At 32.9% G+C, this 17,040-nt stretch overlaps 1 protein-coding gene across 1 annotated transcript in view; it reads right to left on the bottom strand.

Annotated features, from left to right (window-relative positions):
• The window catches only part of LOC145683627 (uncharacterized), a 497,638-nt gene that overhangs the window by 244,709 nt on the left and 235,889 nt on the right, over positions 1 to 17,040 (bottom strand). Inside the window, exons 54-56 of the mRNA XM_081754963.1 lie at positions 16,690 to 16,722; positions 15,109 to 15,141; positions 2,423 to 2,446 (exon numbers count right to left, since the gene is read on the bottom strand). Of these exons, the coding sequence (XP_081611089.1) occupies positions 2,423 to 2,446; positions 15,109 to 15,141; positions 16,690 to 16,722 (90 nt within the window). The remainder of the gene's footprint in view (positions 1 to 2,422; positions 2,447 to 15,108; positions 15,142 to 16,689; positions 16,723 to 17,040) is intronic.

The raw sequence follows: 17,040 nt of genomic DNA, 5'->3' as shown, positions 1-17,040 counted from the left end.
TGGATTTTGTAACTGGAAAATATAAAAAGTAGCTCCAAAATTGTTCTTAAAGCTTTGCTATAAAATATACTTTTCACAACGTTATATTTTGTGAAATACAAAACGTCCCTCAAATTCCACATTATGTTGTACAGAAAACGAGCCCTTTGAATGTTGCGTTTTAGATTTGTTGCGACCTCCACACAGTTTTCGTACAATGAGCGAGTATGAATCGAGCAAACGTACTCACGACATTTGAAATACAATGTTCAAATCTTCTTATCCTTTGAATGCAAACATATCGTATACTCGTTCTTCTTTATTTTTACTAATAGGTACTTTTGTTGCCTACGCACAGTTATATTACAGTTGTACCAGGACCGGACTTGATATTTTTGTATTGTTTTAGAAGGTTATAATTTTAAATTTCATTTCTAACTTTCTGAATCAATCGTGCGATTATGATGTATCATCATTAAAAGTATCAAACTTCTATTTCTTTCGTAACAGACCTAACCATTGCCACGTCATGAAAAAATGCAAGTTGAGAGGAAACTTTTTCACAGAATTTGCTTACCAACATGATAGAAGGCAATTTCTTTCTATGTTTTCTCATTATGCGCACTGGAGAAATATTACTGCATAGTAACTGCTTAGTCAAACTTGTAAAGTAATTATCCTTTGTTTCTCTTCGACCTGGTTGAGATTTCAAACTTCTACTGATTTTCATGACAACATTATTGGATAAAGTGCTTTGTGGCATTAACGGTTTTTTACTTCCTGTGTAATCAATTCCTTTATAAATATATCCAGAGTTAGAAGATTATTGTCAGAGTATTTTAATACTGCATTTTTCAAGCTTTTGTGATATATATTAAAAAGATTCACATCTAACTTTGTAGAACAACAATTACCCATCAACTGCAATATTCAGCTCCGGTACTATAGTCCTTGTAGAGTTTTTATAAGTACATCCCACACAAGAGTGTTTGTGCCAAAACGATTGCTTGTAGTTGTACTAATGTATAATAAAACCATTAAGCTTATAGTAAGAAATCGGTTCTCGCACATTATTAGACGATATTTTGTGTTGTTGGGTTGAAAGTCAAACAAGAAATGTTCCTTTTACAAGTTAGTCTCAGTTTATCTCAAGACCGGCAATCAAAAGCGAACCTATAAAGGCAGTTATTTCAACGGCATCAATTTCTTTCCAACGTTTTGTTAATTTACTACAATACGTTACCTTCAAAATTTGTACACAGTATTACCTGGTGGAAAAGCTCAGCAGTATTAAATATATCCAATGCATATTTCGGTGACGAAGCAGCAACGTTTCTACTAGATCCTATGACTCTCTTCATTACATTGTGAAGTCTCGTTTGTTTAAAACTGTACCGACTTTTGATATGGAATATTTAACTTGTGTAATTGCATTCCACCTTGGAATCCAAGAAAGAAAGAATGCATCGTTATCTGTGTCAGTTTCACAACTTGATGCTTTATCAAAACCATCACTCCTGTTGCAATAATCTGAATCAATTCCCTGTGCCACGTCTTCTGAATCACTACAGTCTTCTTCACTATCATGTAAAAGTTTGTGCATTATATTCTTTTGTGCAAGACCACTCATTTTCTGAAGATAACACCATAAAAGTTACTACACTAAGAATTGGGTTGAGTTTATTTTGAGTTTAACATCCTTTTCAGGAGCGAGGCTATATGAGACGAGACCTACTGCTTAACGTGGGATCCGAACCACATGAAATACCGCCGGGAATCGAACACGGGTCTTCCACACCTACAGTATGAATTATGAATAATATATACTAACGTTGACCATTACTACACGAATGGCCACAGTGCAATCTAGAAAGCAAAACCTAATTTTCTTCTTTTTCTTTTTCTTCAATATTATTACTGTAGTAAGACTGTCATATATCTTTCGAAAATCTTCATATTCGTATAAATCATGTAAGTATACAAGTTCTGATATAATATACAAATTAGGGGTTATATTATGAATTACAAACGCAAGCTATACCCTTCCTGTATTTTAAAATAATCAGAAAATGAGTCTTCTTAATAAATTAAAAACTACAAGGAGGAACAACTTAATTTAATACACATAGAAAAAATACGTACGGGTCCATTTGACATCCACATTGTGTATAAGGGTTACATTGTAAGGACGTAATAATATTTTTCTTGTAATTGAAATAAACAGGACGTAGTTTTTCGTAAGATAGATGTTCTATATGTAATATTAGTAGTTGATCCAAACTGCTGTGTTAAGTTTTATGTAAGTATAACATATTTTGTTTAAGCTTGTACATTCTTCAAACTAGTTTATAAATACAAAGTTACAAAAATACTATATATTAATAAATTATACTCAAATATGCAACAAATGTTTATTGAATGTCATTTAAAACATATAACTTACGGTAGAAGTCTGAACTATAACGACCTATTAAGAAAACGAAATATAATTGTTTAATATTCAGCTTCATTTAATCAAAATATGATTGATTGGAGTTTTAAAATCATGTCATTGAAGAATATAATAATGAATAAGCCGAGTATAATGAAATAAAATATGATATTTTAACACTTTTGTAAAATATTGATATCATTGTATAGCTATAAGAGATTTATTAAAAATATACGATTCGGACATAATTTAAGTACTTTGTCACAACACAATTAAAATTTAAAGTTAATTTGATGGTGTTTCTTGAAGCAAATGTTCGCAACTAGTACAAGGGCAATTCAAAAAATATCGGTTTTGATATAAATGACATAGCATGGGTGATACAGAACTCCTTTTACACATTATTATAGGAAAGTAATGCGTTGGTGTAAAGTAGAGAAATACAACAGCACACTATATTTCTATACATTTACCATTCAAATTAATTCACTTCTCATAACGTTTAGCAAGGACTGAGTTGCCTCTTCATACAAACCTACTGCCTAGGAAATAAGCTATCCTCTAACAGTACTGTGAAGTTCATTTTCATTATCGATGTGGTGAGTCGCTAGCCAGTATCACATGTGCCTCAAGAGCTACGCTCGTGTTCAATCGCTTTGCAAGATCATTCGCGAATACTGATTGGTACCTACTTCTTGGCGCATCGTCCACATCAGTTCCTATTTCTTTCAATATGTTACAATGTTCACACAAGACACCTGCACTCATCGTCTTTCTTCCGTAAATACTACATAGTTCAGAATGAATCCAAGCTTCCGAAAGTTTTTCGCATTGCGATATTGTATAACTTCATTAAATTCATAATTTTCGTAAATGTTTCTATTGTTTCGATTGTTTCTATTGATTCTATTCAATTGTTATAATATACGAGTCAACTGCTACCAAACATTTTTTCACGGCTCACTGTCAACTGAGTTTCTGCATACATTGTCAGAAGGTTGACGTTCTTCGAGCCCGTTTCTCATACAAGCACAAATGCTGTTTTATTCTGGAATACTCTCTCAATTATATTTATCATCCTTTTAATTTCTGGGTAATTGACTTTTTGGTCCGTTAGTTATATTGCCTTCTACAAGTCTCCACGGCAATAAGTATCAGATTGACAGTTATTTATGTTCTTCATTGCTATAGTGTATATACTTAAATACTTAATCATAATTGCTGAGTTAATATTCATATATATTTGTTATTTTAAATGTACTTAACTGAACTTATGACGATCAAAAAGAACTTAATATTCCTCAAATTGTATAACCTAAGATTCGTCTGTACAAATTTCGTCCTTCAAGTATTATGATTGTCTAACAAGATTACTTTTGTTATTAATATTTCGATTAATTTGTTCTATTTTCTCCATTTCTTCTATTGACTCCTTTCGTGACTGTCGCCTAAGTGTTGAATATATAACCAACAGAATGAGCAAAGTTTGTTCTTTAACAGAAAACCACATTAATTCAATACAACCGTTCAAAAATGTTGATTCAATGGATAAAAACACAAGTCAATTTTCAAAAATAAGCACTGATCATTGTAAATAGTCCAAAAGACATGCCGAAACCTCCAGACAAATGTCAATGCCACAGAATGCCTTTTAACAGTTATTCAATATATTTTTTTCAAAACGTTAGGTTGATGATGACATATTAGGCATATATTTTTAGACTAGTATTACTTTAAAATGGTGGCTGAAGAAAGTACCATAAAATTCAGGTGAATGCTATTGTGCAACTACGATGATTATGTAAGAGAATATGAAGTTGCAAAAGGGTTATCTGTGTTGACCGATATCTTATATCTGTACCTATTTACGTCTATAGCTTGATAGAACACAATGTTTTAAAGCAGTTATGCACATTGTCATATTAACAGAATTATTGAAAAATGGTTGAAATGATATATATATATATATATATATATATATATATATATATATATATATATATATATATATATATATATGATTAATAAATTATCTCCTAGTATTCACATTTCACAAAAAATTGTCCGAGGTTACAACGATAAACTTGTATACCGTCTGAAGTCTATAGAAGACACCTTCAAAAATTTCTGGATTACACGTATGATTACAAATGACAAATGTAAGACTACATATTTTGATTATCAGTTCAACATACTCTCTGATTGAAGATAAGTATTGTTCTTATGTTATGCACATACTCGTAATAACGTATCTTGTTATATGTGTGACGAATAATTTTAAATAATGAAAATCTTAAAAATTAACGTCCGACGATTGCGCAAGCTAGGTTAAAGGAAACCATGATGATTGGAAAAGAATGAAAAATTGCCATGAAAAAACGGGTAGAAACCAGAAAAACTCAAGAGTACCTACTCACACGGAGATCACTTCGGGTGAGCTGGGATCAAACCAAAGACCAAATGCACTAAAAGTTAACTCTGTACTACTGCGCACTATGTAACCGTTTTAATATTGATATCTCGAATGTGTTCCATTAAATTTAGAGAAAAATAGGTGTATTATTCTGAATAAAATTTACACTATAATAATCAAAAAGTATAGTGAAGAAGGGACATATGCATGGCAAAGAAGTGTTCAGGCATTGTTTGAGCCTTAAGCAACTCATTTCAAGGAAAGTGTACTTGTAACTTTCACCGTTTTCGATCACACTCCATTTCTAACAAATCTCTTACCTTTTCCTCAGACGCATATATATACATGTGTAAAAAAGTGGAATTTTAACAAACACTTTAATTAAAATGTGCCAGAAAAAGTTATTTTTGATCAAAATTCAAATTTCTACTTTTATCACATGTAAGGATATCCTGTACTTTGTATCAAGCAAACTACATAAATCAATACTCTTCTCAGTCTACATATATGAAGTCTTACGGGATATGGCTCAGTTATTTCGCCTTTTATTTCAAAGTAAGTGTAAACTTAAAAACGAATGGAAAGAGTACACGAAAATTTTTGACTCCAAATTTTGAAAGTTTAGGTCTTATTTGACAGCTTGTCGGGCTATACAAAGTAAAGATCTACATTATACAAAAGTGGAATGAGACAGAAATTATGATTGACAATTCTGTTAAATATTTACCATTTTTCGTTTTAGTGTACATTTAGTTTCAAATGTAAAATAATTTTTATATTTTATTAAAAGAAAAACATAATATACTTTCACTTTTTATCTTGAATCATATTTTTTTGTGTTACATTATTACACAAGAATGAAACAGAAAATTTCTAACAGAATAAATCCGTATGTAAAACACTTATATTATAAAAACAGCTGTTCTTTCGTTAAATAGAGGAAAGTGCTATTTATGACGATACGAACAAAATAAACAGACTAGCTCGTAAATACATAAAGCATTATATCTTGCACCTACTTGCTCCATATTATTATAAATTTTAAGCATAGAACTAGTTTATATTTTTCTGTTGTGTGAAGCTTATATTATAAAAGTTTATCTGATTCCTACGTATGTAACACTGTTTTGGGTGTATAATGTGCATTCGAAAAAAATACTTTCTGTTACCAGAACTGGCATCTACAAATGCATTAATAACGCCAATTACTTTATCAAGTAAACTGATTTTTTCACATTTTCTATTACCTCATAAGTGTAATGGTCCGGTTGCTACGTTTTGGGAAAGAAGAAAAATAATAATGTTCTGTAATATTCATTCGCAATAATAGACTAAGTTTGTAAGAATTCCCATAGATCATGACTTCTTTATTTAAAAACAATTAAGAGGACTATATGTCTTCTTTGTATCTAAATAGAGAGAGAGGATGTGAGAGAGAGAGAGAGAAAGAGAGAAGCGAAATCTTTCGGTTTATTGGCAACTCAAAGTTGCCTTCGCTGTTTGTGGTGATCGTTCCAGCGATAACAGCTTTTTGGTATTTGGAAGCAACTCACGTCCTTGATGGACGTGAATTGTGTCCTAAATTGTGTCCTCGTTTGAGGCGGGTGTGCCACGTAACAGCTTCGTCTTTCCGGAAAATGGGATCTAGTTTCTGCTCCTATTGGATTTGCTCTTTGGAGTTTCGATAATCTTTGTTGTTATTGTAATTACAGTGTTCATTACGAAACAACAATATCCGGGAGGTGCGATGTTTCAGTTTTTTAAAAAAATAATGAAAGAATGGTGCGTGCGAAAATAATTGGAAGTTGATCTTTGACAGCATACGAAATTGTGCGCTGGAAACACGCAACCAGCAATTATTTGAATTAGGGATAGACCGAGTATCTTTAAATGGTGTAAAATTTGAAGTAATTGTTTCGTCTTTTGCTAGAAGATTTCGTGTATTCTGGAAAACGTATAATTGGTGAATGGTTTAATGTTCCTAAGTTTGCAGATATATTTTTGTGCCATATAGTGTTCCCAAGTGATTTAGTTGACCTACGTTTTAATCCAATTAAGGTGCCTGGTTTGAGGACGTAGATAATAGTATTTAGCCCGAGTTTGGGTAGGTGGAATGACAAGGTGGAAGGCTGGTTCGTGAGTTGAAGAAAAATTCCCACTTGGGGAATTAGACCTAAGATTTGTCAGTAACCTTCTCTATTTGTATTTTGACTTAGTTTCGAGATACTCGAAAATAGTGAAGCATGAAAGTTTGAATTGGTGAAGTGGTTGACTATTAAGATTGGTTTCCCGTTTTTGCGTTTTTGACCTAAGTCATAGTCACCTTGAGAAAGTTAGAAAAGTTGTATTAGCACAAATTATTCTTATTTCGATATAACGCAGTCGACTTGCAGACCAAATTTTGAGAGGATACGAAAGTAATATGAGAGCAAGAAGATTATAAAATGTTAGTTTTTTCCCTTTAAATATATTTAGTTTGGTTGTCCTTTGATTATGTTTATGTTCGTTGGTTGTCAATTCGTCTCAACCTGGCTTCCGATTCGGACTTTTTGCTATTCCAGGACCGTGTAATGATTCCAAAATTGATCGATAATTCAAGATATTATTTTGGTGAATGGGTTAAAGCCCGAAGTGTGTATTAATTATTGATGTTGTAATTCTATTTTCGGCAGTTATTTCTTCTAAGAAAATGATTTGAACCTAGTAGAAATTTCTTAATTTTAGTGTTAAAATATTAATAGATAATTTGTGCAGGCAAATATCGTGGTGGAGACGGCTGTCCAAATTTTGTTCCACGAAGTAGACTGCTTCTAACTGTTAATTTTTATAGTTATTACCTATGACTATGTACATGATTCCAGAAATTCGAGATTCCCCTCCCTTAAAATGTTTGAATTGTCTTTCTTACCGATTGTGATGAATCTTTAATTGCTTCACATTGAATGATTTAAGATTTACCGAAGGAATATTCTCATCTTTCTGGATCTAGCTTTGTGGAAATTGTGAATTTTGAAATTAATGTCATAATTGTTTTTTTTTGGGGGGGGATTTAAAGTTAATATTACTGGATATTACATATTGAGTTAATAGTAATTTTGCTTTTTGCAAGTAATTTCTTTTTCCAGCCAGAGACTAATAATGAATGTTGAAGTAACGTCGTTATTAGTGCGATAAGTGTAGTTATCAGACATGACATGTTCACTTTTGTGCAGAATCTATTGGTGAAATTTGTTTCAAGAGAAACAGTGACTCTCTTGAATGGAAATTAAAACATGTAAAACATATATATTTTAGTAATTCTCAACAAGTTTTGAATTGCTGTTAAAAATTGAAGAAACCTTGTTAGAAACTATCTATTCTCTCACTATGGTGCTACCTTTTCTTTTAGTTAATTGTCCAGGGGCATTAATAAGGAACATTTTATATGCTTTGAATATTAATGTTTGCTAGAAAAATTTAAGGTCTAATTTATTAAATAATTATGTTACTGCAGTTAATCGACATTCCTTTGTGTTGGAATATATTTACAGGAGACTGGAGCTGTCCGAACAAATTAATGATTACGTAAGATCTGTTATAGTAGCAATGAATGTATTAGGGATTAATGGACGAGAATTAGGATTAGTGAATATCGATACTACTGGAATGAATCAAAATCAGAAATATAAGATGTTGAATAATTATACACCGGCATCTAGCTTGCAATTATTAGGAATTGCGGAAAAACATGTTTTCAATTTCAGAAACCAATTGGATTATAGCAGAGATGTGACTAATTCTAGAAAAAGATCTAATATGCTTGTGTCTAGTTATCGTGTTAGGGTTTGAATCCGTGTGAAACCTCTGTTAATAATTCTTCGTTATTAGAACGTAAATTTAAACCAACTTTTTGCGAAAATAAATTGAGTCGATCGAGAGGTGGCTCCCGGAATTGTAGGGATTTTTTGGGGTCGAAGTGGAATGTCTGAGGCTCATGATTATTCGGAACCAGCAACTATACCTATCTCTCCGGAGATGAAAAATACTGTTGCATATTTGTAGGAAGATTGAATAATCAGTTAATGACCATTTGTGTTCATGGAGTATCGATCTTCCATATTGTTCGTGTGGAGTTGGTTCGTGTTTGCGGTTTGGAGAGGTATGTTGAGACAACGCAAGAAAAATCGTAAATGCTCCCTCTGATTTACGATTTTCCTCGAACAAGGAAATAGTAATGACTGAATTTTTCGGGTCATTTTGAAAGAGTTACTATAAAATGGTGAACGGAGTACCTTGTAAGTGTTTTTTGGAACTCGGTTTTTGACTATTCGAAGAATGTCTTAGTTCTCTGTGGTGGTAAGAAAAGAAATTCTTTGAATCTTAAGAAAACATTTTGACAATGTGTTATTCAATCAAAGATATTTGTTTCTCGTGCCAGGGATTCGAAAGGTGATAGTATTGAACAACCCAGAACGCGGAATCTAAATAGTCTTGATGAGAGTAAAATAACTACGCTTTTCATATATGAAAATTTTTTTGATTATGGAATGCAGGATAAGAGTATCCAGTGCAACTAGTGATCAATCATATAGTGATATAGGTGGTGCGTTTAAAATGTAATATGATCATCCTTCATCATATATGAACTTATCGTCGTGAAATCGAGGAAAGATAGTGATGTTTCATGGACGGATCCTGATAGAATATGTGGTGCGAATGAAATATCCTTATGCCGGATTCCATCTAACGAGGCTTTAGAGATTTCGTCTTCGGGATTTTTTCTTCTTCGGTGATTTCTGCCCTACTTGCGGGTATAATTGAGCGAATGGAATGTGCAGTTCTCGATTACCTGCCAATGAGAACATGGAAACGAATGGATCGGGAGGTGATAGAAATTTGATCAATCAGCAATGTGGTCGAAATTCATATTGTGCGAATGAAATGCTCAGTTACCTAAACGCATATAATGGTGATTTGGTGATACCGAAGAGAGAAAATGATTATATTGCGACTCGAACACAATTCAATAGATCTGATGGTGGGATTGAAACATGCTATCGAGACAGTCCATCAATGGGAGAATTGGTAAGTTTTGGAGTTGGAGAGAAAATTACAATAAGGAAGAATTCTTTATCGAGAGTGAGGGTGGTGCGAAGGAAATGTACCTACATCATCGGATTAAGTTCGATAGGAATAGTCCAAAAGCGAAAGGCATTATAAACAGCGAAAGCCATTATAAAAAGAAGATACTGATTGTTTTTGTGGGTTTGCACACCACTGGTTGTTAATACGAATTCTTCCAATGAAGTGAACAATTTTTAATGTGATTGTCCATCAAGCTCTGAGATCCCAGAATTTAAGAAACTTGAGAAGAACACGGAAGTGGGGAAGAAAAGAAGACGCAGAAGGAAATATATTAATACTGTGGATAATAAAATGAAATCCTCAAACACTGTTAACCAGAAAGAAGTAACAAGAGATGCTAGTAGTTCGGGTGAGACTAATTCGTTTACTGGGAGTAAACGGAAGGATAAGATTTTAATTATAACCTTAGTGCTTCCGAATCCTCAGATGTAGACTTCGAACAGTCTGAAAATTTTCATAAATTAATTCAACGAAATTGAAAGTTTCAGCCCATGGACACTTCTTTTGTTCAGGTTGATAAGGCTCAGAATAAGACGAAGGTGATAAAACAGTCAGACATACAAGTGAAAAGCCACAATTCGGTATCAGACTCATAGAACCTGGATAACTGTGAGATTTTCGCTTTCATCGACTCACATAAAAGTAGATAATGATAGCTTCGAAAGGGTAGGATGCATCAAACGATTTATTGCACCATTGTGCTTAAAGGACCATAATTAATTTAAGGGTACACCTTTCCCATTTACCAAAATAAAGAAAAATGTTTATAATCAATTTAAAATCTAACTAAAGGGATTTGGGAAGAGGTTGAGTATGCAAATTATGGTAGTGTTTGATTCCTCGTTAAAATATGTACAACATGTATTGTTTTTAATTATATCAAGGCTAACAGTTTAGTTGTAAATGGTGTATTCTTTCCAAAATTTAGAAGGTGTAGAAGACAAGAAACTGTATTTGAATTTCGATTTGAAGCTGGCTTACAATCAAATTTACCTTGATAAAGCACAAGATGAAATAACGACACGTGTTACTTTCAAGGGGTTATAAACAAAACTAAGTTACGGATGGAATAAAAACTGGGAGTAACATTTTGTCGAGAGCAATGGAGAAGGTTTTAGGTGACTTACCCATCAAGGGGTCAAAGTTTATTTTGACGACGTCTTGATAGCAAGCGATTCAATAAAAGATGAATTGAAAACGGTACAAAAGTTATTACGGAACTTAAAGGAATATAACATAACAGTGTATCCTGATAAATGCTTTGTCCTTTAAAAAATATTAATTACTTGGTGTATGTAATTCAAAGCGACCAGATTGAGATCGATAATAGCTGGTTTCCTCCCATAAGATATATGCAATACCCGCGTAATACGAGCGGATTTTAAAACTGTAGGAGTGTTTATTTATTATTCCAATTTGCGTCGGAGCTTCAGGAATTAATGGCTCCGCTTAGTGCCTTGAAACTTCCCAAAATAATTTTGTTTGGACTCAAGAACACAAAAGAATTCTGGAAAGGTTGAAAAATATTTGATTGATTCAAAACATTGTTTTGAATACACCTTATTTGAACAAACGTTTTATATTCAATGTCGATGGCAGTGAAAGAAGCATAGCTGGCTGTATTTCGCAGGACAATGACAAGAGTGACCTCCTGTGTGTTTCTATAGCAAAAAAGTGTCTGAGACGGATAAACGATGCAGTATCTATTAAATAGATTTGGTAAGTCTTGTAAAAAATTATCTCGCTTTAGATACTATCTGGTAAATGAATTCGGGGTGTTGGATGACAATAATGCCTTGTATTGGGTCCTGAACAACAGGAAAATACTAGTGAATTATGGACCTCTCGTTGAGACGCTTTGTCAGTTTAATTTCAAAATACGGCATATTAAATCAGAAGAAAACCTAGCAGGGGATTTCGTGAATAGGATATATGATCCTTTTGAGTTGAGTATCTTGGACGGTCCGGTAGGATTAGCCGCATTTCGAAAGAAAATGAAGATTGCTCAGCTCTGGATTTTGCCATTAGTAAAGGAACCCGTAGTTAAAATTCAGCGTGAAGTGCAAGACTTCTCTGTTATTATTGGAAGGATTGAAAGTGACGAAGATGTACCAGGGTATCTTCTGAACAACAAATCCCCTTTAGAAGAACTAATTCCGTGTGATGCGTTCTTATAAACTTATTATCCAGAAAGATTGGAGGAAGATTCTTGTTGAATATTATAATCAATATTCGCTAGTCGGAAGCCACGCTTGAGGTTCAAGAACGTTAGCTAAGTTGATGAAAAATTTTACCTGGGTAGGATTAAAGGATAACGTGAGGAATTTTGTCAGCACATGAGATAAATGAAAAAAAATCAAGGGTCGAACCAGAAGAAAATGCAATTTTTTATTTCCAACTTCAGTCACAAAATCAATTCACGTTGGATGGTTGATATAGTAGGTGCCTTGCCGAATTTCAACGGATTTAAGTTCATACTCATAAGAGTAGATAATGCCACCAGATTTGTGGTTTTGGAACGTCTGAGCAATATAAGTTCAACTATAGTGGCAAATAGGATTAGGGAAAATTTCAGTAGACTGGGTTTTCCGGAAGCCCTATACACTGATAATGCATCCCCATTTGTATCTGAACATTTCATGAAATTTTTGATTGGTTTAGAAATCAAACATATAAGGTTAAAACCTAATAATCTGGTGATAACGCGGGTGAGTGACTTATAATGGCGTGGGACTTATCCCTGAGGGTTTACATTTAAGCAAAACATCTGTGGTTAACACTTGCGCCAGAGCTTCAATTTACTTTGAATATTAGTGAGCATTCAGGATTAATGATATCGCGCATCGAAGTTTATTTTGGACGTCCGTATAATACACCTTTACAGAACCGATGGAACATCGATGATTCTCACTTTGGAGGAATATCATATGCTGAAGTATGGATGAATGCAATGAAAAATTTGGAAAGAAGTTTGTGCACGAGGCGTAGATTGATGTTGCGAAAACGGAATCCGGTGAATCTGGAAATTAGAGATAAGGTCGTTTTAAAGGCTAATGTTAAGTCATCATTAGAAGACCAGGTAGCAACATCTTTGAGTGATAAATGAATTGGTACTTTTGCAGAAAGAAAATTTCTAATCCCAAACAAGGTTCTATTATCTGACGTGAATGACTCAGCTGATTCATATTCCCATTCACATCTTCCTCAACTGAAAGTTCAAAGAATGCTCTTTGGGATTTAGAGACTGGAGAATCTAAGTTTCTCAGTTTATGACCATGTTAAGTTCTATTATTCTTAATATTTTAATTAAATTAAATTTAATGTTTTGTTGTATATTAGTAAATCTTGTAAATTTTAATATTAGGATTGAGATAATGTTAATTATTAATTACAGCCATAATGAAGGAAAATATAAGTAATTTTTTATTATAAACTATTTATCATTAATCATTTTAATTTCAATTGTAATTATATTTGGTGTTTACTCTGTATGATTTCCCACTTATTATATTCGCATACTCCATAACTATCCAGAGATCGAATTGGCGAGAAATTCCTTGGTGCTGAACGTTTCTTTTTCGATGATCACCAGCCTGTAACGATTCCGTGTACTGTTTTCGGAATAAAGAAAAATAATGCTCTGTACTATTCATTCTCAATAATAGATTAAATTTGCAATAATTTTCATTGATCATGGCATCTTTTTTTAAAAAAAGTTAAGAAGTTTATGTCTTCTCTGTGTGTAAAGAGAGAGAGAGAGAGAGAAAAGCGAAATCCCTCGGTTTATTGGCAGTTCAAGGTCGCTTTCGCTGCTTGTTCGAGCGATAGCAGCACATTGGTCTATCGAGTTAACTCCCGTCTTTGATGAACGTGAGTTGTGTTCTGAAGCTCCGTATGAGGTGGGTATTCCTTGTACCAGCTTCGTGTTTCCGGAGAATGAGATCTAGTTCCTGTTTGACTAGTTCCTGTTGGTTTTATAGTAATCACAGTGTGCATTACGAAACAAGAATAGTGCGGGAAGTGCGATGTTTCATTAAAAAAACAGTATTTAAAGAGTTGTGTGTGAAAATATTTGAAAGTTTGCCTTTGACAGCATGTGAAATTGTGCAAGGGAAGCACGAAACCAGAAATATTGAAATTAGGAATAAACGGTGTGTCCGTTTCTTGCTACGAGTTATGCTGTATTCTGGAAAACGTTTAATTGAGGAATGGTTTAATGCTCCTAAGTTTGGAGGCATATTATTTGTGGCCAATATTGTTCCCAAGGGATTTAGTTGACCTAAGTTTTAGCCCAATGAATGTGCCTGTTTTGAAGACGTAGATAATTGTATTTAACCCGAGTTTGGGTAGATGGAATGACAAGGTGGAAGGTTGATTCGTGAGTTGAAGAAAAATTCCCACAGGTTGAATTAATCCTAAGATTTGTCAGTAACCTTCTCTGTTTGTATCCTCCTTGATAGAAAGAGTTGAGTTAATAGTAATTTTGGTTACTACGTTTGATTAAAATTCACGTCTTCATTAGACTCCAGCGCCATCAGACAACAGTAAAAAGAAAGAATATTGTTATTAGTGTTGTATTTTTGCTTTTCATATTGTAGTATTTTTATTGTAATAAATCTATTCTTTGAAACTTTTATTATTTATTGAAGCTTTATCTGTATTTTTCGTTATTTTTGAAGAATTATGTTTTGTTCATATGCCAAATTATCAATCAGGCAACCTCGAAGTTTGTTGTGAGGTTTCTCCTGTCTCTGGAGTCGGATAAGGATGGTATTGACAAGTCAACGTTAGCTAGGTCTCAGTATCCTTGAGATGTTGACCTTTTGGCATAGGGTCTGCTTGCGATAGCGGATAGCAACGCTACATAGGGCAAAAGAGTTTATTCTGTGAAAAAACACGCTTTCTCTTTTGTTACAGACACAAAGGGTTGAATGTTTTCGACTATACATAGAAGCTAAAATCTCCAAATAAATATTATTATAGCTATTTGTAGGAAACCAAAGTATTTAATTTGCACTCAAATATTTACAATTAAACTCTAAATAATAAGAACTTAAATTGACCTAAAGTATATCAATTTCATATTTTCATATTTGTCATATTTTTTTTTTTAAAATGCAACTAATTTGAATTGCCATAAAATTATTTCTTTATGACTTACCCCGTCGACTGGTTTTAGTTTCGTTCTTCTCTCCTAAGGAATATATGATCATTTCATTTTTAGATCATTTTAACTACCATCTAATTTATTCTATTTACTTATTTCAGAACGCACTCTAAATGAATTTACTATTCCCTATAATAGAACATATGTTTCTCAATAAGAAAGTAGTCACTATCCCTACGAAAAACGTTTTACTACTATTGGTAACTTTAGACATCCATAGAAATTTACTAAATAAAATGGTTAGGAGATATAGAACGACTTATAACAACATTAAAGTTCTAAGTAGATTTGCTAGTGTCTTTTTCTAAATATATCGACCGTTAATCCAAGTGCTATTCAAAAAACTCGTTTGGTTATCAATGACATATAATAGGAGTAAGAATAGTCTTTTAGCATATTACAGAAACGTAATGTACTGGTGTACACTACAGAAGTTTCGCAGTACATTACTTTTTAGCTTATTCACTATTGACACTAAGGAACTTGTTACAACCTTCCACAAGATTTGAAATTCTTTCTGCAGACACATCTCCCGGCTGGAAACGAAAGCACCCTCTAACAATAACGTAAACCTTACTGTCATTGTATAAACTTTCTTCGCAAGGAATTATTTGATTTTCGTGAAAAGTTGCAGGCGAGTTACTTGTATGTACGTCTTCATTATTGACTACAGGTTGTTTCCATTTCTTGTGGCACTTTGCACGTGAGTTTCTTCATTTTTTAATATGCTATGCCATTCATATAGGACATCTTCACTCGTCACTCAAATACCACGCAGTTCCCGGGGAATAGCATCTGCCAATATTTTTGGTTCTCAGGTATCGTATTACTGCAGTAAATTCATATTTGATATATTTGTTTTTTATTTGAATGTTCATTCTTAATTGGATCGTTTTTTGTGAGCCAAGTCATGTCAGAAAAATAAAGTTTTGAGAAAAAAAGAAAAAATATATTACATACTATACTTTCCCCAGAACCATGTATTTATTTATATTATTCCAAATGTAAGCAACAGTTTGAGAGGTATAGATATCTTAGAAAATATATATCTACGCGTTGCAAACACAATACTTTCGTTAAGTTTATGTGTGACAAAATTTAACGTGTCGTTTACTCAGAGGGATTTAGTTGTTATATCGAACCCAGACTTCTTCCATTGTTCTCTGTCTACTGAACTGCTGGGAATGACGTCTGTCTTCTCAGTAGTATTTATGCTCTTGCGAGAAGAAAGGTAATTAGGAGGGTTACAGTTTTTTAAGTAAGTTGATTTTTTCATGTCCTTCATTACCTCAAAGGTCAAGAGATTTTATCCTGCGAGAAACCTACTTCTTCGCTTCTGATAGAACCAAAGTTTGTTGCCTGGACTATACGTCTAAAATAAAAACGTCCGTTTAAGTGACTATATAGTAATATTTTAAAAACCAAAATATTTTATGTACTCAAAGATTTTAATTACACTAAAATAGTAAGAAAGATATTTGACTTTCAGATTACAATTTCATATTTACAGATTTGTCATGAATGTAAAGAAGCAACTGATTTGAACTGTCATAAAATTATTTGTGGAAAACCTACCTTCTGGCCTGGTTTTAGTTTCATTCTTCTCTCCTAAGAGATAAGTAAACATTTGACACTTCAGATTATATTTTTTATTTTATATCATGTTTTAAGATAACTACAACTACTTTAGTATATTTGTATATTTCGCAATGTACATTGGTCGAATTTCCTATTTCTTATCATCATATATCATTCTCCTAGTAGTGTAATTTCAATGCACTATTCCTGGAAAACCACTATTTACTACATGGACTATTAATGGAATATGTAACTTTATAAAATTACAGAAATATATATTCTGCCTATTTTGAAGTGTAAATAAGAAACATTTATTTACTATGTAAAAAATGCATAGTATATACCCAA

Source organism: Thermobia domestica, chromosome 4 (genome assembly GCF_964235325.1).
Source record: "Thermobia domestica chromosome 4, izTheDome1.hap1.1, whole genome shotgun sequence".
Classification (NCBI taxonomy): Eukaryota; Metazoa; Arthropoda; class Insecta; order Zygentoma; family Lepismatidae; genus Thermobia; species Thermobia domestica.
Note: the sequence above shows the minus strand (reverse complement) of the source record. Positions and strands in the feature narration are given on the sequence as shown.